Raw genomic sequence first — 21,619 nt, 5'->3', positions numbered from 1 at the left:
TGTACCAAATATTAACACGGATCTTCTCAGGGGTTCAAATACTTCTGTTCAGCCGTGCGAGACAAATACATTCTTTACAAATCATACAATGTGATTTCCTGAATTCTGTCTCAGAGTGGGAATGTCCTCCAATGTGAATTTCAGACCCCTCCATGATTTCTAAGTGGGAGAACTTGTAAAATCGCAGGGGGTTCAAATACTTCTGTTCCTCACTGTACCTATTGAGTCCAAAAATTCCCCTCAATCTAGACTGCAATTTTTATAAACAGGAGTTATACCCAATGCAATAATAGGTTTGCTTAAGCCCTAGATTGAGGGGAATTTTTGGACTCAATAGGTATGTACTATATACCGCTTCTCTGGAGCGCTGGAGAGTTTGCCCGACATGTTTCGCTACAGTACCCAACGGGGCAGAAACCATCCAGGGGGCCAGGTATGGGGGTGCAAAAAGGCATGGCAGGCCAGCAACCAAAGGTACCTCAAAAGGCTGAATTCCAAATACAGGGGAATAATGAGGGGCCAGAAAGAACCTGGTTTCCGCCCCATTGGGTATTTAAAGGAGGCCTTCTCTCAATGACTGGAGAGGCCGTGACTGTCTGGTGCATAATGATATTTTATGTAAGTGTATTACATACTTTATAAGCCCTGTATATGTCTGTATGATCTTTTGTTTTGTTGTGTTCATTTAAGTCTTTGTATCTCTTTTAGATATACAATTAGCCATTGAGGAAGCGACTGCTGTCAAAAAACATGTCGGGCAAACTCTCCAGCGCTAGAATGTCCCTCACCCCCCTATAGGATCATCCTGGTGGTCTTTCCATGCCTCCTCACTGGTTGTCTTCCTTCTATTATATGGTGGGCTTTGGGACATTCATTGCGGGGATATCACTGAACAAGTCTTTTAATACTATGGTTTATATGTGACTGTGACGGAGTGTAGGCAGGACAGAACACACCGAGAAGATGATAAACACTCAAAGCTTTATTGAATTATGACAATCACTCAATTTAGGTCTGAGGGTAGAGTCCAAGTACCCAGAGCAGAGGAAGAGCAGGGAAGGGGCCAAAATAATTGTAATCCGGCCCCAGGGAGGGAAAACTTGGAGTCCCTGGTAAATTGTAAACCAGGAAGGGAAGAGAAAAGGGGGGAAAGTTCATGGATAGTCCATACAGGGGGAAAACAGGGGGCAAGGACATGCACAGTTCTGGCAGGGTTTTTTCCTGGCTCACAGCAGCCGACAGCAGGTAGTGACACTTCTCAGCACACAGCAGAGGATCCACACAGCGGGTATTTCCAGCACACAGCAGCACGGGCAATCCTGGCCCCACAGTATTAGGCAGTGTAGCAGCAGGTACTCCTCCTTAGCCCCGAGTATTAGCAGAGTGTTCAGCGGGTAATAATCCTCAATCTCCTGGAGTAGTATGGAGAGTGCCCAGCGGGTAATAGTCCCAACATCTCCTGGAGTATTATGCAGAGTGCTCAGCGGGGTTGGCTGCGGGAGTCTGGCCTCAGCTCAGACCTCCCAGCAGCTTCAGGCAGCGGACGAACGAATGGAGAGTCCTGCGACGGCCTTCTTAAGGCTGGGCAGGATGCTCCTGGTTGCCCTGGCAACGTCTGGCCCTGCGCTGTGTTGCCGGGCAATGAGGCATTCCCCCTTGACATGGGCCGCGTTCTCGAGAGCGCAACCTTTGTCTCCGGCGGGTGCAGGGCTTGGGAAGACTCGTGCCTGTGCTGCACCCGCCGGGAGGCCCGCGGTGACAGGTTGGCGGCCCCACGCTGGAATATGGCCGGGAGAGGTGTGAGTTCCGCCGCAGGGGTCACTTTCCTCCCATCCTGCACAGCCTGTCTTCAAAGGCTGCGTCAGGATGTGAGGAGTTGACAAGGGGCAGGGGGGGTGAGGTGACACTTCTCATCCTGTGCAGCCTATCTTTAAAGGCTGCAACAGGATGAGAAGAGGGTGAGGGGACACAGGGAAGACACAGGCACCATGGGGGTGGGGCAGAAGAGGAGCAGGCACTCCGTGACAGTGACTTAATGTTAAATAAAGCAATACTGATTTTATTGACACGTGTATGTAGTCTCTGTGCCTAGAACGTCCATTTGTATTATCCTCGTTTCTTCTGACTAGCATAGTGGACTAATGGATGGCAGCCAATAGTTCTCTCCCAGCTATAACACGGATGACTCTTCCTAAACCCTTTCTGTTCCAATGATGTCCAGGTACAGCTCCAGGCCCTACAGCTCCAGGCCCCACAGCTCCAGCGCCCTACAGCTCCAGGCCCCACAGCTCCAGCGCCCTACAGCTCCAGGGCCCCACAGCTCCAGCGCCCTACAGCTCCAGGCCCTACAGCTCCAGGCCCTACAGCTCCAGCGCCCTACAGCTCCAGCGCCCTACAGCTCCAGCCATCCATGGTCCTGGATTCTCGGTTACATAAAGCACATTACAGAAGCCGTGTCCTTGGAGTAGGACGTCCCTTCATATAGCAGCTCGGCAGGTTTTCTGGAAGGGCCGTGTCTCCTTTCACTTTGTACAGAGTTGGGCGACGCCTCAATATTATTCTACAAGGAAGACAATCTCCGGCAAAAGGCAACCCGACCACAGACTACACGGGAGGTAAGTCGGGATATGCAACACTGAATAGCAGCTCCTGTCCATGTGACTGACATGTATTATACAGGGGATGGAAATGTTACATTGTATCAGTGTGTATAATACAGAGGGAGGACATGTTACATTGTAGCAGTGTGTATAATACAGAGGGAATGAATGTTACATTGTAGCAGTGTGTATAATACAGAGGGAGGATGTGTTACATTGTAGTAGTGTGTATAATACTGAGGGAGGACATGTTACATTGTATCAGTGTGTATAATACAGAGGGAGGACATGTTACATTGTAGCAGTGTGTATAATACAGAGGCAGGACATGTTACATTGTATCAGTGTGTATAGTACAGAGGGAAGACATGTTACTTTGTAGTAGTGTGTATAATACAGAGGGAGGACATGTTACATTGTAGTAGTGTGTATAATACAGAGGGAGGACATGTTACATTGTAGCAGTGTGTATAATACAGAGGGAGGACATGTTACTTTGTAGTAGTGTGTATAATACAGAGGGAGGACATGTTACATTGTATCAGTGTGTATAATACAGAGGGAGGACATGTTACATTGTATCAGTGTGTATAGTACAGAGGGAAGACATGTTACATTGTAGCAGTGTGTATAATACAGAGGGAGGACATGTTACATTGTAGTAGTGTGTATAATACAGAGGGAGGACATGTTACATTGTAGTGGTGTGTATAATACAGAGGGAGGACATGTTACTTTGTAGTAGTGTGTATAATACAGAGGGAGGACATGTTACATTGTAGCGGTGTGTATAATACAGAGGGAGGACATGTTACTTTGTAGTAGTGTGTATAATACAGAGGGAGGACATGTTACATTGTAGTAGTGTGTATAATACAGAGGGAGGACATGTTACATTGTATCAGTGTGTATAATACAGAGGGAGGACATGTTACATTGTAGCAGTGTGTATAATACAGAGGGAGGACATGTTACATTGTAGTATTTGCTCCTTTGTGCTCTGACAGATGGACCGGCCCCCGTATACTGTAGTTTCAGGACAATGCTGGTATACTCTAATTTCAGGTATTAACCCCAAATACTTTCCACAATACAATATTTGTAGCTGCTGGTTTGCTTTGATATTTCAGGGGGGGGCGCCGTGCCGCGAGGGGGGAGTTGGCGTAGAAGGAGGGCGTTTCATAAGTTTGCGTTTTTGTTCGGTTCTGAATTGTGACAGTGCGGGGGAAGGGGGGGGAAGGTCCCCGGCTCACTGTCTTGGGGTTGAGGGGAGTGCGGTCAGGTGACACGTGTTCCACCCTACACACGGGTTTAACATGTAACATGGTGATAAGGTGAACTTATTCTTTAAGGACAAACATGGATTTCTTTCTTGAAATCTCTCAGATCTTAGGCAAAAAAAAGTAAAACAAAAAAACAAAATTAAAAATACACTTTTTTTCCCAGTGTAAGTTTTAAAAAATAGTTTTACAATAAATAAAAAGTAACATTTTATTTTGTTATTTGTCCTGTTTTAAACAACAGTAAAATGATTATTCCGGTACAAAGCATTGCAAAGCGGCAAAAGAAATACCGAGGGTTTTTTTGCAACCTTGCACTTTTTTTTTTCTAAGTCACTCAATTGACAAAACAAATAAATGTAAAAAAAAAAAGAATGGTTAATAAAATAAAAATAAACAAAAGAAAATCATCAGTAAAATAATATCTGAAGGGAGAAGAAGTTAGAGTAAGCGAAGGGTTAAAAGAGAAAATAAGGAATGTAGAATAACAAACAACTGTACTCATCTAGGTGGATGCTGCATCTGTCTCCCACCACCTCTAAGACTGAGAACTGAGTGATCAAAGACCGCTGATCGCTCAGGCCTCCGTCTTCAGTGAGCAGAGGGCTGGTGACTGTCAATCAGCCAGGACCGGGACAAGGGGCGGCAGGAGTGCCCTGGGAACTGCTGTAATATGTGAGGTGGAGGGTAGCCATAAGGAGATTGGGGGAGGGGATTTGTGTTGGGAGGAAGGATTTGGGGGGCGGTAGAGGGTAAGAATTGTTCTAGGAGGGGAAATTTGGGGGGTGCTAGGAATAGTAGTTTGGGGGAATTTGTGTTGGAAGGGGGGATGGGGAAGGCGATTTGTGTTAGGAGGGGGGGATTTGGTGCGTTTGCTCTAGAAGTGGTGATATGGTAGAGGGGGGAGGGGATTTGTGCTAGGAGGGGAAATTCTATTTGGGGGTTTGTGCTAGTAGGAATGGTATTTGTGCTAGGAAAGGGGAATTTGTGCTGTGAGGAGGAGGGGGATTTTGAGTTTTTAGAATTTGTGCATGGAGGGAATATTTGAGGGGTAGAGGATTTGTGCTAGGAGGGGTGATTTTTTTTTGGGGTGGGCAGGGGGGCATTCATGCTGCAGGGTTTGACCTCTGAGGGGGGGGCAAAGATTTGTGCTGGGAGGGAGGGCTTCCAGAAGGGGGGGTTGATTTGTTCTTGGAGGAGGGGACATTTATGCATAGGGGGTAAGCAGATTAGTGCTCATTTGTTATTTTTCACAGGGGGTGCAGTTTGGCACATTCACCCTGGGCTCCAGATGGCCTTGTCTCGGCACTGCAGTCAGCTTCCAGGATTTTTTTTGGCATCGCTTAATTGGGCAAGCTGAAGTTAGATGCTGATTGGCTAACATGCACAGCTGCACCAGATTCTGAGTGCTCCAGTGTTAGTAAATCTCCCCCGTTCTGTAGGTTGGATGATACTGTGAAATTTTCCGTTGCCAATATTGGGGTTGATACTGAACTCTATGTTTCAGGAAGTCTCTTTGGACTGAAGATGTGTGATGAGAAGGGCATGCTGGGAATCTTCTCCAGAGATGACCGAAGCTGCTATCAGTGGTTAAGTCAGTCTTTGCAGGATTCTTCACTACTGCAATCTGTAAATCATTGTTATATATCTAACGACTTTTCAGAATTCCAAAAGGAGGTCAGAAATTGCACATTTGCCATCTTGTACCACACCAAAAATCGTGGAAGATTGAATCTCATCGGTGTCACTGACTCTTTGTATGATGTGGAACTATTGTATCTCCATCAAATGTTAGGTGAGATAAACCTCATACTGCTTGTAACACATTACGCTTTGAGTGTATGTATGTTTTTACTGATAGTTTAGGCCTAAGAAAAAATGTGGGTGCCTGAACCATCACACCCACGTTTGTTACCAAAAGAATCTAGCCCCCCCCCCACACAACCACCACCACCTCCGAATGGGTTCAGGTGTTCCCAGTGAGGGTGTTGTTACTGCAGCATGAACGTCATTGTTGCTAACCGTGGTCTTCCAACCTTGGGGTACCAGTTTGGTGGAGACTCTTTTCTGTTCCACCATAACGATGTCCCTGTGTACAAAGCAAACTCCATAAAGATATAGTTTGGCCTCGGTGTGAAGGAACTCGGGTGTCCTCTACAGAGCTGTGCCCTACTGAACACCTTTGTGATGAATTGGAATGCTGATTGTGAGCCTGGTCTTTTATCCAACATTGGTACCTGAACTCGCAAATGGGACAAATTCCCACAGACACCCTTCAATATCTTGTGGAAATTCTTCCCAGAAGAGAGGAGGCCATTGTACCAGCAAGGACTGAGGAAGGGCAGGTTGGAATGGATGTCCACCATATCATATCGGTGTGATGGTCAGGTGTCCACACACCTTTAGCTACATAGTGTATGCATCCCTACTGTGTGTTTAGCGGTTTCTTTAGATTTAATTTTCATATCTTGGAGCCAATTGACATCTGCAGGAAGAAGAAACTCAGTTTTATAGCTTCATGATCATTTATTTTACAATTACTGCATTTCATAGTGAAATCATAAATTAACAATATATGGGTTTTTTTTTCGTTGACTTCCTTTTTTTTCTCAGGAAAGAGCAATGTCATTGTGGTGATTGATAATGTGGATGACTCCGAAGATGCAAAGAGCCAAATCCTGGAACAACAGCCCAGTATTCTCAAACTGGCCGACGACTTGTTCTTGTTCAGTGACAACGATAATAGGACCTATAACAGTGGAGATATTGAGAATTCTCCTCTTCTGACTTCCAGTAACAAGGAAAGAAAGCTTAAACAGATTTTTACAAAAGTTAAAGGTAAGGGCACTAAAAAATGCCACTGGAGAGGTAAGGGTTTAGTCTCTGTCAGGTTTTATCTGATGTCACACTATGAAGGATATTTATTATCCATTCGTCCTGATAACTGGTGTCACTAGGACAGAAAATGTGGGAAAATCCAAAACTTTGGAGTTGTCAAAAGAATAGGGTACATTTTCCATTGGGGACCCCTGGTCTGGTGACAGATGTCTAAGAATGGTTTTCCCTCACTTTGTAGACTTTTCCTCTAACATCCTTTTTCATCTACAGAAGAAGAAGTGAAGGGAAATCTCTTCATTAGGAAAACTCATAGGGGTTGTAATATCCCTTTCCCTATCCAAAGTGAAGACAAGCATTTAGCCTTTAGTTATACACTCACTGGCCACTTAATTAGGCACACCTTGCTAGACCCGGGTTGGACCCCTTTTTGCCTTCATTCTTCATGGCATGGATTCAACAAGGTGTCGGAAACATTCCACAGATTTTGGTCCATATTGACATGAGTTACTGTTGCCTTTCTATCATCTTGAACCAGTCTACCCACTCTTTTCTGTCCTGGCATTTTCCTCCACACAACTGCCGCTCAGTGGATATTTTTTCTTTTTCGGACCATTCTCTGTAAACCCTAGAGATGATTGTGCGTGAATATCCCAGTAGATCAGCAGTTTTTAAAATACTCAGATCAGTCCTGCCACGTTCAAAGTCACTTAAATCCCCTTCCTTCCCCACTCTAATGCTCGGTTTGAACTTCATCAAGTTGTCCTCACCGTGCCAAGATGCCCAAATGCATTGATTTCCTTCCATGTGATTGGCTGATTAACAATTTGTGTTACCAATCAATTGAACAGGTGGACCTAATAAAGTGGCCGGTGAGTGTATTGTAAGCCCCTAAGTGAGCAAATGTACCACCCCACACACATATCGCCCTCCATCTCACAGCCATTCAAAAAAACCCTCTTCTTTAACCACTTGCCGACCGCTGATAGCCAAATGATGGCTTCACTGCAGCCGGCCAGTTCTGGGAGGGCCTCATATGATGTCCTCCCAGAACGCATCCTACAGACACAGCAAATTATGTGATGTGGTAAAGGGCCAATCACAGCTGCCTTTTACCACGTGATCAGTTGTGTCCAATGACACAGCAGATAACCGGGAAATGCAGTTGCCGGTTATCGGCTGCACTTTCCTTGCGCTACTGCCGATAACTGGCAATTGTCAGAGGAGGGATCAGCACCGATCATCAGGACACTGATGATCAGTGCCCTAATGATCAGTGCCCAGCAGTGCCACCCACCTGTGCCCATCAGTGCTGCACAGCAATGCCACCCATCAGTGCCACCCAGCAGTGCCCTGCAGTGCCACCAGTCAGTGCCATCAGTCAGTGTCACCCATCAATGCTGCCTATCACTGCCCATAATCAGTGCCGCCTATCAGTGCCCATAATCAGTGCCACCTCATCAGTGCCACCTATCAGTACTGCCTATCAGCGCCCATCAGTGCTGCCTCTCTGTGCCACCTCATCAGTGCCACCTATCAGTGCCAATTAGTGCCACCTATCAGTGACAATAAGTGCTATCAGTGCAGCCTCATCAACGCATATCAGTGAAGGAGACAAATTACCTGTTTGCAAAATTTTATAATAGAAAATATCAAACTTTTTTTTCAAATGTTTTGCTTTTTTTTTTGTTTATAGTGCAAAAAATAAAACACACGGAGGCAAGTACATACCACCAAAGGAAATCTCTATTTGTGTGAAAAAAAATGATAAAACTTTCATTTGGATACAGTGTTGCATGACCGTGCAATTGTCATTCAAAGTACAAAAGCTCTGAAAGCTGAGAATTGGCCTGGGTAGGAAGGGGGTATAAGTGTCCAGAAGGCAAGTGGGTAGGGGTTCTTTCTTGTAGTATTCCATTTACTGTCTAAAAGATGGTTTTCTTGACTTTGGAAAGATTTCTTTTCACAGAACAGGAACATGAAGGAATGGGACAGAAAGTGAAGGGAAAGCCTCTCAGTGGAAGGGAAAACTTGCCCTGAAAGGAGTCTTAACTCTTTCCTACTCAATAAAAACTAAATACAACATGTTGGCTTTAAATATACTTTAATGAAGAACCTTATTGTATCCGAAATCTCCATATTGTTCCAGTCAGGCAACTAATTATTTTCAAAAAGGCTCAACAGCAGCAGAAGTGATACCTATTTTATGACATTTATACAGTAATAAGGAACATTTTGAAGGTAATTTTTGTCTAGGAGACAAAGTAAACATTACAAACAAATATATATATACATGGATATGCCTTTCCTCTTCACTCTGAAAATCAGTTCTCTGCATGGCTTAAAGAATGTTATTTGAAAACCAAAGTCCTTGTCCACTACCCTATAACCCCCTACCACCCTCTAACTGATCAGTGGACTTAGAAGACTCCAGCAGTGTGATAACATCCCAACATATGGCAGGTCTTTGTCAAGCCCTGACTGCAGTGTAGGATCACCAGTCTTTGCTCCCAGAAGAGGCGTTTTGGAGGGTCATGTGATGGAGAAACTGCAAACGTAACCACTTGCCTACAGGGCACTTCTACCCCCTTCTTGCCTACCGGACACTTCTACCCCCTTCCTGCCTACAGGGCACTTCTACCCCTTCCTGCCTACAGGGCACTTCTACCCCCTTCTTGCCTACTGGGCACTTCTACCCCCTTCCTGCCTACAGGGCACTTCTACCCCCTCCTTGCCTACAGGACACTTCTACCCCCTCCTTGCCTACAGGACACTTCTACCCCCTTCCTGCCTACAGGGCACTTCTACCCCCTTCCTGCCTACCGGGCACTTCTACCCCCTTCCTGCCTACAGGACACTTCTACTCCCTTCCTGCCTACCGGGCACTTCTACCCCCTCCCTGCCTACAGGGCACTTCTACCCCCTTCCTGCCTACAGGACACTTCTACCCCCTTCCTGCCTACAGGGCACTTCTACCCCCTTCCTGCCTACAGGGCACTTCTACCCCCTTCCTGCATACCGGGCACTTCTACCCCCTTCCTGCCTACAGGGCACTTCTACCCCCTTCCTGCCTACAGGACACTTCTACCCCCTTCCTGTCTACAGGACACTTCTACCTCCTTCCTGCCTACAGGACACTTCTACCTCCTTCCTGCCTACCGGACACTTCTACCCCCTTCCTGCCTACAGGACACTTCTACCTCCTTCCTGCCTACCGGACACTTCTACCCCCTTCCTGCCTACAGGACACTTCTACCCCCTTCCTGCCTACCGGGCACTTCTACCCCCTCCCTGCTTACCGGGCACTTCTACCCCCTTCCTGCCTACAGGGCACTTCTACCCCCTTCCTGCCTACAGGGCACTTCTAACCCCTTCCTGCCTACAGGGCACTTCTACCCCCTTCCTGCCTACAGGACACTTCTACCCCCTTCCTGCCTACCGGACACTTCTACCCCCTTCCTGCCTCCCGGACACTTCTACCCCCTTCTTGCCTACCGGACACTTCTACCCCCTTCCTGCCCAGGCCAATTTTCAGCTTTCAGCGCTGTCACACTTTGAATGACAATTGCGCGGTCATGCAACACTGTACCCATATGAAATTTTTATCATTTTTTTGTGACAGATAGAGCTTTATTTTGGTGGTATTTAATCACCTCTGGGTTTTTATTTTTTTCTTAAACAAACCAAAAACCACTGAAAATTTTGAAAAAAAGTTTTTTTCTTAGTTTTTGTTATAATATTTTGTAAATAAGTGATTTTTCTCCTTCACTGATGTGCGCTAATGAGGCTGTAGTGTTGGGCACTGATAGGCTGCACTGATGGACATTGATAGGTGGCACTGATGGGCACTGATGAGGAGGCACTGGTAGGTGGTACTGATGAGGAGGCACTGGTAGGTGGCACTGATGGGCATTGACAGGCATCACTGATGGGCACTGAAAGGCAGCACTGATACATTACACTGATACATGACACTGATATATGGCACTGATAGGCGGCATTGATAGGCTGCACTGATAGACAGCACTGATAGGCAGCACTGACTAACACTGAAAGGTAGAACTAACGGGCACTGATAGGTGGCACTGATGCACACCGATAGGCGGCACTGACTGGTCCTGATAGGCGGCACTGACAGGCACTGATAGGTGGCACTGATTGGCAGCACTGATAGGTGGCACTGACTGGCATTGATAGGCGGCAATGCCTGCCACTGATGGGTGACACTGAAAGGCAGCTCAGATGGGCACTGATATGTGGTATTGATGTGGCACTGATAGGCACTGAAATTTGGCACTGATATGCACTGGCACGTGGCATGGATGAGCACTGACAGCTATCACTGATGGACACTGACAGGTGGCACTTCTGGGGCCATACTGATCATCAGGGCACACTGATCATCAGTGCTCTGATGATCAGTGTACATGTCCCCTCCGCGGAATTCCGATTACCGGCTCTCCTCTCCTCTGTCAGCGTGACAGCTCGTGGGGAGAGAAATGCCGATAACCAGCATTTTCCTGTTTACATGTGATCAGCTGTGATTGGACACAGCTGATCACATGACCGAGCCGACATCTTCGGCTCTTTCCATGGATTGGTGATCTGCTGTGTCCGAAGGACACAGCACACCGCCGATCGCCGCGCTGTGCACTCCCAGATCCACGCATGCGAGGTTAGAATAGGAGGATGTCATATGATGTCCTTTCAGAACGAGAGAACCACCTTGCACCCGTTATTGGACTATATGGCGGGCGGGCGAGAGGCGGTTAAAGGCAGAACCGCACAGAAGGTTCATCTGAAAGGCTAAATGACAATTTTTATTATAAGAAACAGACATAAAAGAGATAAAGACTACATGTGTAGTTAAGGCGTCAGCATACCAAGACATTGTAGACAATTTCATGCTCCCAACTTTGTGGGAAGAGTTTGGGGATGGCCCCTTCCTGTTCCAACATGACTGCCCACCAGTGCACAAAGCAAGGTCCATAAAGACATGGAGGAGCCAGTTTGGGGTGGAGGAACTTGACTGTCCTGCACAGAGTCCTGACCTCAACCCCATAGAACACCTTTGGGATGAATTAGAGCGGAGACTGTGAGCCAGGCCTCCTCCCCCGACATCAGTGCCTGACCTGACAAATGTGCTTCTGGAAGAATGGTCCAACCTTCCCATAGACACCCTCCTAAACCTTGTGGACGGCCTTCCCAGAAGAGTTGAAGCTGTTATAGCTGCAGAGGGCGGGGCCAACTCAATATAGAACCCTACGGACTAAGACTGGGGGGCCATTAAAGTTCATGTGCATGTCAAGGCAGGTGTCCCAATACTTTTGGCAATATAGTGTAGTCATAGCTCAGGATGGAGGGAAAGTGATTATGGGTAGAGGATGAAGATGAAAATAAAAGTCACATAAATAGTCAGCTCAGGAACCTGAAGCCTTTTAACTAACACACGATGAAGTAGGAAATATTATGTTTCAGGAGTCAAGACTGACGATGGTCAAAATGTAAAGACTGATTTATCACTAAGTTCCTATAAAAAAATCCATATTTATTTCCATATTTCTAATTTACTTTCATTTGGATTTTAATGGTTGAAATTTAGTTTTTTCATTTTAAAAAACCAATCACAGAACTTTGCTAGTGACTCAATATTGTTTTCCTATTAATAAAGAAATATCTCATTTCTAATATTGTGCTTTCTCTTTCTACAGCTCATAACAGAAGGCTAGGGGTAAGTGTCAGTATGTCTATACATATTATATCTGGGACTAACAGCTCTACAGAGATTCATTCAAATAATAAACCCAAAAATATATGTATGCAAAAAATAAACAGCATAATGATCTTGAGAGTCCTACATAAGGAGGACACGTTCAACACATATGGAAAGTTGATGGTTAGATGAAGGAAGGTTCAAGCGGGAGAAGATAGCAGTTCATTGGTAATTCTATGTTATAATAAGATGAATAACAGAAAAGACTGCGCTTAGAGCTCAGCCTCAGAAAGCAAAAAACAAAACCAAAAAACAGAATAAGTATAAATCAGCACACATATATATATAAAATCTTCAGAAATCCCTTAAAGTCATATCAATATCCTTCCCCTGAAGTACTAATAATACATATATTCATTGACTTAAACCCAAAAACCCACAATTATAGTGAAAAAATCAAGACCCAAAGAAATTCCCAAAAATAAAAATATATAATATATAAAAGAACAAAAATAAAATAAAGTCCCAATATGCAAAGTGTCCAAATAATGTGTCCAAACAAAGATCAATTTCTTGATAGGAAGACGCTTCCTACTCCACTGAAGAAGATGCAAATCAATCACAGGTGCTCTTCAAATACCTCAAAAAACAAAATCTCAACATAGTATATTACCTTTTAAATCCCAGAACTAAAGTGCCACACGTGTATCATGCAAAAAAAAACACTCCAGTGTCACAGCACTCATGTGAAAAGAAAATTAATAAATATCACTGCAAACTATATATAAAGTGCATAATTACCCTAAAACAAACAGATTCCAGCTTGTAATCAACCACATATGTACAGAGTGTCCTTAGATTGGTATCCTCTTGTTCCTCAGGACCTCACAAACAGACCAGGAATCAGTATGTGAATTATAATTATATATAAAATTTATTGTAGCCACTTACATATAAAAACAATAAGATCAGCAAGACAGCATCCAACTCCTCATGCCCAGTATACGATCCCCTTTCCGTGTGTAGAGGGTCTCCCGATCACCAGGTAATTCCCCCTTGCTACTCCTATCCAGGGCAGTGTCCTGCAGGGCACGTGACGTACTGACGTTCCCGGAAGTGCTGCAGCAGCCATTTTGGATTCTGGAATCCCTGTGTGTTGGAGGTCTGGAGAGTAACGGTGCACTTCAGGTGTCCCCCAGAGCTACAAAGTGATTGTGCTGCCACGCAGCTTTACTGTTTAGCAGTTGTTATTTACATGTTATGTTATAATGTTATTTGGTATCATCCACACACCCCTGCTGTTTCTGACTAGTTGGTTGCTTCCACCCTTCATTTCCTGTTGCAAATCCATTTTAGTTTAGTGGTTATCAAGATGCTGTAGAGTGAGGAGGCTATGTACATCACTGGAAATTTACCTATGAAAACACCTTTATGTTCATACCTTTGCTACCTTGAAGCATAAAGAAGCATTGGAAATACCTCTGAAGTTGTTATTCATTGAGTAAACTATCTGTTAAGGCGATCATTCAACTTGCTGCACACATTCTGACAGACCGGGTCTAAACGAATCTCGCCACAAGTACAACCGATGCCAAGACACAACAGTGATAGTGCTGGATAGGAGTAGCAAGGGGTCCTGAGGAACAAGAGGATACCAATCTAAGGACACTCTGTACATATGTGGTTGATTACAAGCTGGAATCTGTTTGTTTTAGGGTAATTATGCACTTTATATATAGTTTGCAGTGATATTTATTCATTTTCTTTTCACATGAGTGCTGTGACACTGGAGTGTTTTTTTTTGCATGATACACGTGTGGCACTTTAGTTCTGGGATTTAAAAGGTAATATACTATGTTGAGATTTTGTTTTTTGAGGTATTTGAAGAGCACCTGTGATTGATTTGCATCTTCTTCAGTGGAGTAGGAAGCGTCTTCCTATCAAGAAATTGATCTTTGTTTGGACACATTATTTGGACACTTTGCATATTGGGACTTTATTTTATTTTTGTTCTTTTATATATTTTTATTTTTGGGAATTCTTTGGGTCTTGATTTTTTCACTATAATTGTGGGTTTTTGGGTTTAAGTCAATGAATATATGTAAAACCAAAAACACCCACAGCCGCACTCATAAAAACCCTGAAAGCAGAGTTACATTATTATGGGATGTTTGCTTATTTCTTACATGGCGGAGTGGAGGTGCGGACAGTGAATTCCTGCTGGTGTGCGCTGGAGTTTCTAAGTGCCACTGAATATCTTGCTGCTGTGATTTCCCATATGGTTTCAGAGCTGTGGATGGATGATTACCGATAACCATGCTGTTATAAGAACACTAGAGATGAGCGAATCGAACCAGGCGAAGTGGAATTCGTTTCAAATATTAGGAAAAATTTGATTCGCACCGAATCCGAAAATTAGCAAACTTCGGATGCACGAATCAAATTTTTCCCGATCGGCCGATTTTCATCCCTTCTACAGCCGGCAAAAAATGTCCCTGCAGAGAGCTCCGCTATTTCTGACAGTTCTCTGACAGTTCCTTCACATTTCCAGCGGTTGAAACATTGTATCTATTAGTTTCCATTTAGGATACAGATGTTTTTATTCGGAAACAAATAGATACAATGTTTCAACCGCTGTAAATGTGAAGGAACTGTCAGAGAACTGTCAGAAATAGCGGAGCTCTCTGCAGATACACTTTTTGCTGTACTGGAATTCTTCTTCTTTTCATTCTTCTTCTGCTTCTTTTCATTCTTCTTCTTCTTCTTTTCATTCTTCTTCTTCTTCTTTTCATTCTTCTTTTCATTCTTCTTCTTCTTCTTTTCATTCTTCTTTTCATTCTTCTTCTTCTTCTTTTCATTCTTCTTTTCATTCTTCTTCTTTTCATTCTTCTTTTCATTCTTCTTCTTCTTTTCATTCTTCTTTTCATTCTTCTTCTCATTCTTCTTTTCATTCTTCTTCTTCTTCTTCTTCTTTTCATCTTTTCATTCTTCTTTTCATTCTTCTTCTTCTTTTCATTCTTCTTCTTCTTCTCATTCTTCTTCTTCTTTTCATTCTTCTTTTCATTCTTCTTCTTCTTCTTTTCATTCTTCTTTTCATTCTTCTTCTTCTTCTTTTCATTCCTCTTCTTTTCATGCTTCTTTTCATTCTTCTTCTTCTTTTCATTCTTCTTCTTCTTCTTTTCATTCTTCTTTTCATGCTTCTTCTTCTTTTCATTCCTCTTCTTCTTTTCATGCTTCTTTTCATTCTTCTTCTTCTTTTCATTCTTCTTTTCATTCTTCTTCTCATTCTTCTTTTCATTCTTCTTCTTCTTCTTTTCATTCTTCTTCTACTTCTTCTCATTCTTCTTTTCATTCTTCTTATTTTCATTCTTCTTTTCATTCTTCTTCTTTTCATTCTTCTTCTCATTCTTCTTTTCATTCTTCTTCTTATTTTCATTCTTCTTTTCATTCTTCTTTTCATTCTTCATCTTCTTCTTTTCATTCTTCTTCTTCTTTTCATTCTTCTTCTTTTCATTCTTCTTTTCATTCTTCTTCTCATTCTTCTTTTCATTCTTCTTCTTCTTCTTTTCATTCTTCTTCTTCTTTTCATTCTTCTTCTTCTTTTCATTCTTCTTCTTCTTTTCATTCTTCTTCTTCTTCTTCTTCTTTTCATTCTTCTTTTCATTCTTCTTCTCCTTCTTCTTTTCATTCTTCTTCTCCTTCTTCTTTTCATTCTTCTTCTTCTTTTCATTCTTCTTCTTTTCATTCTTCTTCTTCTTCTTCCCATTCTTCTTCTTTTCATTCTTCTTCTTCTTTTCATTCTTCTTTTCATTCTTCTTTTCATTCTTCTTCTTCTTCTTCTTCGTTGTGCCCCGTGACTGCCCAAATGAGTGAAGTGTGTGGTGATTCTAAGATCGACGGCACTCATCTGCATGTCATACTGACTGACAGTATTATTTCTCTTCCCCAGCAGACTCCAAGGGCATTTAAATTAAAGGTACAGTGTTCTGCACTAATATAAAGGCTCTCTGAAGCCTAGAAACCCTTTTAATAAGTTAAATTCGCAGCGAATAAATTCGCATCGAATCAAATTTATTCCACAAATTCGGTGAATCAGCCGAATCAAATTTTTGAATAATTCGCTCATCTCTAAAGAACACCAAAAATCTGGGGTCTTTTCATTCATTAAGAGGCTGTAGCTGTCTGGTGGTGGTGTATTCACAAGGTTGCACACCGACATTCGCAGGCTGAAACATATGGCAAAATTCTCAATGGCGATGGTTACCCACAAAATCATACATTTTGATGGAGTATTTGTTATGAAGCACGTATAATCACTTGGTTTAATTGGATGACACTGTGTGATATTTAATCTCTGCCTTAGTGTGATAGCATTTAACAAGAATTTATAAAGCCATTCAATGACTTAGTGCAACATTTACATTCACATTCAATTCTACGTTATAGCCAAACATTTTGAACACCTGATTATTATTATTATTATTATTTGTGCAGCCAAGGGTTGTGCCTTGCTCATCCTCTGATCTTACTGCATTTCCACCAGACAGGGTCTGTCTGAATTAAAACTATAGACTCTTCAGTAATATTTGGACCAAGTGATGTAGACTGGAAGATCAAGAGCTTGTATTCAAAATATAGAACAAAAAGAGCAGCAAGTCAGAGGTGAAATCCAAGTAAGAAAACCAGTTTATTGATGAAATGCACATTAATAAGCCAATGCATTTCAGGAGTTATTTGGCACCTCCTTCACCAGGACTATAAACCGTGGGAATTACATAAAAGATGCAATAAATGAGTGGGTTCAAACCCCCATGAAGGAGGGTTCCTTGTTCAGTGAAATTGTACCAATACATGGACTTTCTTGGACTCTACCCTTGGTTGTCTACTCTCTTACACGTGTAGAGCAAAGACCCCTGATGATCCCACTGTTTGTCCCAGGTTCTATTCCCTATTGGGTGCACAGCAGCTTCTCTCCACCCAATAGCCAGACAAAAACTGTCTTTTTAGGATTTATTGCTTGAAGAACTTAAATAGTTTATAGGGTGAGCTTTGGGATACTCCAAATCCAGTGCAAACAGCAGATATTCTCTGGTAGTAAGTACACTCTTTAGGATGAATCTCTTGTAATAGAAAGCAGTGAATATTCAGCTTAAGAGACTTCCTCTTTGGAAGCAGCCCTAAGCCAGCAACTTTGGTACAGTCCATCTAAAGTCAGACAGTAGCAGTCTCTTTAGGATCTCTCCCAGACCTCCACTCATTATGACTTTGTGTACATGGATGCCTCCACAGTTGACCCTGTACTGTGAGCCTCCAGGCAAGATCCTTAGCAGACTCTCTCCCATATGTTCTCAGCAGTTTTAGAAGTAGGCCCCCCAGCTTTCCCTGAGTTGTGACCTCGATCACCCTCCTGCAGTTTTCAGCTTGGTAGCCAGGACACACAGCCCCCCCCCCAGGCTGGGCCTTTCTCCACCAGGGCAAATGACCCTTCTAAAACAAAATTAACCAGCGCAAATAATACCTATCCAATATATAAAGGAATTTAAAAAGTCCACAAATCCTTTTCCCAGCCTTCACAGTGTATAGAAAAAAGAAAAAAAAGAGAAAAAAAGAGAAAACAATCTTCTGTGCAAATATGCTTCCACCTTCCACCAGTGCAAACCAACATGACCTCGATTCTCTTTTTTTCTTTTTTCTATACACTGTGAAGGCTGGGAAAAGGATTTGTGGACTTTTTATATTCCTTTATATATAATCTTTATGCATTAAAGTGATTTGGGCACATTCACATTTGTTATCATCGTATATACATTTTTAAGAGTGTCACACGTATGGGTAATTTTCCTCACATTTATGTATTTAGTGTGATTTAAGTGATTGGATAGGTATTATTTGCGCTGGTTAATTTTGTTTTTGATGTTTTGGTGTTTACACTACTGCACAGCAGCATCTTATACCTAGGGCTATAGATATTTTGTGGCGCAGGAGTATTTATTTATTTTTGTGTCAAATGACCCTTCTGTCTCAGGTCCCAGAGTATTTATACATATGGCAGACCCCTGCTGGTCATTCCCTTGATAAGGGATTGGCTGAGGCTGTCTGAATAGTCAGTCCAGGGTCTGCTTCTCTGAACCCACTATAGTCTAGAACAGGGGTGGGCAAACTTTTTGACTTGAGGGCCGCAATGGGTTTATATATTGGACCCGGGGGCCGGACCAAGAGTAGATGAATGATGTGTATGTGTCATCCATAGTAAGTATAGTAATATTCCCCCATAGTAAGCATAGTAATTAATCCCCCATATAGTAATTCATCCCCCATAGTAATTCATCCCCCATATAGTAATTCATCCCCCCTATAGTAATTCATCCCCCATAGTAATTCATCCCCATATAGTAATTCATCCCCCATATAGTAATTCATCCCCCATATAGTAATTCATCCCCCATAGTAATTCATCCCCCATAGTAATTCATCCCCCATATAGTAATTCATCCCCTATAGTAATTCATCCCCCCTATAGTAATTCATCCCCCCTATAGTAATTCATCCCCCCTATAGTAATTCATCCCCCATATAGTAATTCATCCCCCCTATAGTAATTCATCCCCCATATAGTAATTCATCCCCCATATAGTAATTCATCCCCCATATAGTAATTCATCCCCCATATAGTAATTCATCCCCCATATAGTAATTCCTCCCCCATATAGTAATTCATCCCCCATATTAATTCATCCCCCATATTAATTCATCCCCCATATAGTAATTCATCCCCCATATAGTAATTCATCCCCCATATTAATTCATCCCCCATATTAATTCATCCCCCATATTAAGTCCCCCCTGTGTCAATTCACTTACCTTTGCTCCGCGCGTTCCTCTCGCCGTGTCCCGCGCCGTTCCAGTGTAGCATGAAAATCTGTCTCCTATGAGGATCTGTCCCCCTCGACGTATCTGCGCATGTGCCAGTTTCAGGCATTAGCAGCCGATCGGTGATCTCCGGCACATGCGCAGATACGTCGAGGGGGACAGATCCTCATAGGGGACAGATTTTCATGCTACACCGGTCTTCAGGGCAGACTGTGAGAGGAGCCTAGCTCCGCGGGCCGGATTAAAATGTCTGCCGGGCCGTATACGGCCCGCGGGCCATAGTTTGCCCATTGCTGGTCTAGAACCTACTAGAAACAGGGGGGAGCAGTTGAGCCTGCAACCAGCAGGACCCAGAACATCCAAAGGCAATCAAATAATGCCCACTGGCTACAGAGGAGATAAAAAAAAAACTTTTCCTAATCTTACTATCACCCTAAGTAAGAGGGTACTTCACATATCCGATATTTTCTATATCTTGCTTGAAACACCACCTGGTGACATTGTGCTTTGGGTTCTGCTTTACTAAAACCACTGGATGTGGAACCCTAAGAATTCATAGAAGATGACTGATCATCGCGGATCTAGCACCCGGACAGAACCCAGACAGGCAAATGCTACAATCCACTGTAAATAAAACTATGGTTTCTGAATGTTTTTTGTGCTAATTCATGTCAATCCTAATGTGACATGAATTGTAAATTGCAAAATGAATTTGGAATTGTAATGATAAGACCTCAAAAAGTGCCGTTAGTAGTTTTCTTTTGACTTTCAATGTAATCATATACTCTCCCTTCTCTCTTTCAGTGTAAACGTTATCATCCCCTGGTGGCTTATATTTTAGTTTTGCTAATGATGCTGGTATTGGGACTGTTTGTTTTTGGGGAGATTCCATTAAAACTTTAGGACTCAACATGGACCAGAACAGAAGTTCAGGAAAGAGGGCACTTTATCTGTGACCGGGAGGAAGCCAGCCGCTACGTCTCTGCTTTGCTCTGCTCCAGCCAATTCTTCAGTTGTTTTGAAATTTGTGAAGAGATGTTAGTGGGGTTCTGGTTGTTCATAAATGTAGGAACTTACATGTTTGGCAACAGCATATGATAACTTACAATGGATCTGTGTTGAATTCATCTGCATTTGGAGTATGTTTGTTACTAATAATGAACGTCCTCCAGAATATCATTGTATTGTGCTGCCTTCTGTAAATAAATATTTATCCGGAGATGCTTACAGATCTTCTGTTGGATTGTCCTCACTCTATTTTTTATTTCAGGTACTTATATAACACCATCAATTTACACAGAACTTTACATACAGTATATATATTGTACATTCACATCAGTCCCTAATCCTCAAGGGGTGTACAATCTAAGGTCCAAGGGTGGACTGACCATTTGGAAACTCAGGCACTGCCCGAAGGCCCGGGGTCAGTAAGGGGCCCCATGAGATGCCCCTGGTAACTTTTTCATAGGCTTTTTTGAGTTTGGGCAAGGACACAGGGGCCCCATGATCTCCTATTGCCCAGGGGCCCCATGAGTTGTCATTCTGCCCCTGCTAAGGTCCCTAAGTCCATACATACACATACTAGGGACAATTTAGACAGGAGCCAATTAACCTACCAGAATGTCTTTGGAGTGTGGGAGGAAACCAGAGTACCTGGAGGAAACCCACACAGGTACAGGGAGAACATGCCTGCGTGGGCAGGTGGTGCCGTGGCTGGGATTCAAACCAACGACCCTAGTACTGCCAGGCGGAAGTGCTAACCATTCAGCTACTGTGCTGCCCACTCTACACCAGGCCTGCTCTGAGGTTTAAATTTATCATGGAGAAAACACAACATCCTGAGGTCACATATGGAAGTGGAGTGACATGGATTGACGTAGTGGCTGAGAAAGTCTAAGGCTGGTCATACATTGATCATTTTTTTCAATTCGCCAGCCAGCTGATTGAAAAACAAATGAAATCCCTCATCCACATAAGCAAGGCAAATGAAGGAATCCTCCACTGTGCTATTGCATTCTGATAGCAGGGGCTCCTCCACTGTCAGAATACACTGATCAGCGCTAGAGTCAATTGGCTGCAGACGCTGAGCAAACAAAAATGTTCAAACATTGCCATTCCACTGAAGTCGATATTTAGATTGAGTTCTGTTGATCAGGAACAGTCATAGATGGAAATTTAGCCGCCCCTCCTGAACTGGACAAGTTGTAATCTATGGCCTATTTAAAATAGTTCTAAAGCCTTAAAGGATAAGTTCACATTTCAAAACATGTTACACATTACACCCATATTTAGGGTGTAACATGTTATGAATAGAATGGCCC

The 21,619-nt window shown here is 43.1% G+C and overlaps 1 protein-coding gene across 1 annotated transcript in view; it reads left to right on the top strand.

The window, feature by feature from the left end:
- The window catches only part of LOC149437866 (uncharacterized), a 43,036-nt gene extending 22,509 nt beyond the window's left edge, over positions 1–20,527 (top strand). The window contains exons 6-10 of the mRNA XM_089660549.1: positions 2,489–2,615; positions 5,388–5,675; positions 6,494–6,718; positions 12,427–12,446; positions 20,103–20,527. Of these exons, the coding sequence (XP_089516675.1) occupies positions 2,489–2,615; positions 5,388–5,675; positions 6,494–6,718; positions 12,427–12,446; positions 20,103–20,201 (759 nt within the window). The 3' untranslated portion in view covers positions 20,202–20,527. The remainder of the gene's footprint in view (positions 1–2,488; positions 2,616–5,387; positions 5,676–6,493; positions 6,719–12,426; positions 12,447–20,102) is intronic.
- Positions 20,528–21,619: the final 1,092 nt, after the last annotated feature.

Source organism: Staurois parvus, unplaced genomic scaffold (assembly GCF_062004578.1).
Source record: "Staurois parvus isolate SC_StPar_1 unplaced genomic scaffold, SC_StPar_1.0 ptg001252l, whole genome shotgun sequence".
Classification (NCBI taxonomy): Eukaryota; Metazoa; Chordata; class Amphibia; order Anura; family Ranidae; genus Staurois; species Staurois parvus.
Note: the sequence above shows the minus strand (reverse complement) of the source record. Positions and strands in the feature narration are given on the sequence as shown.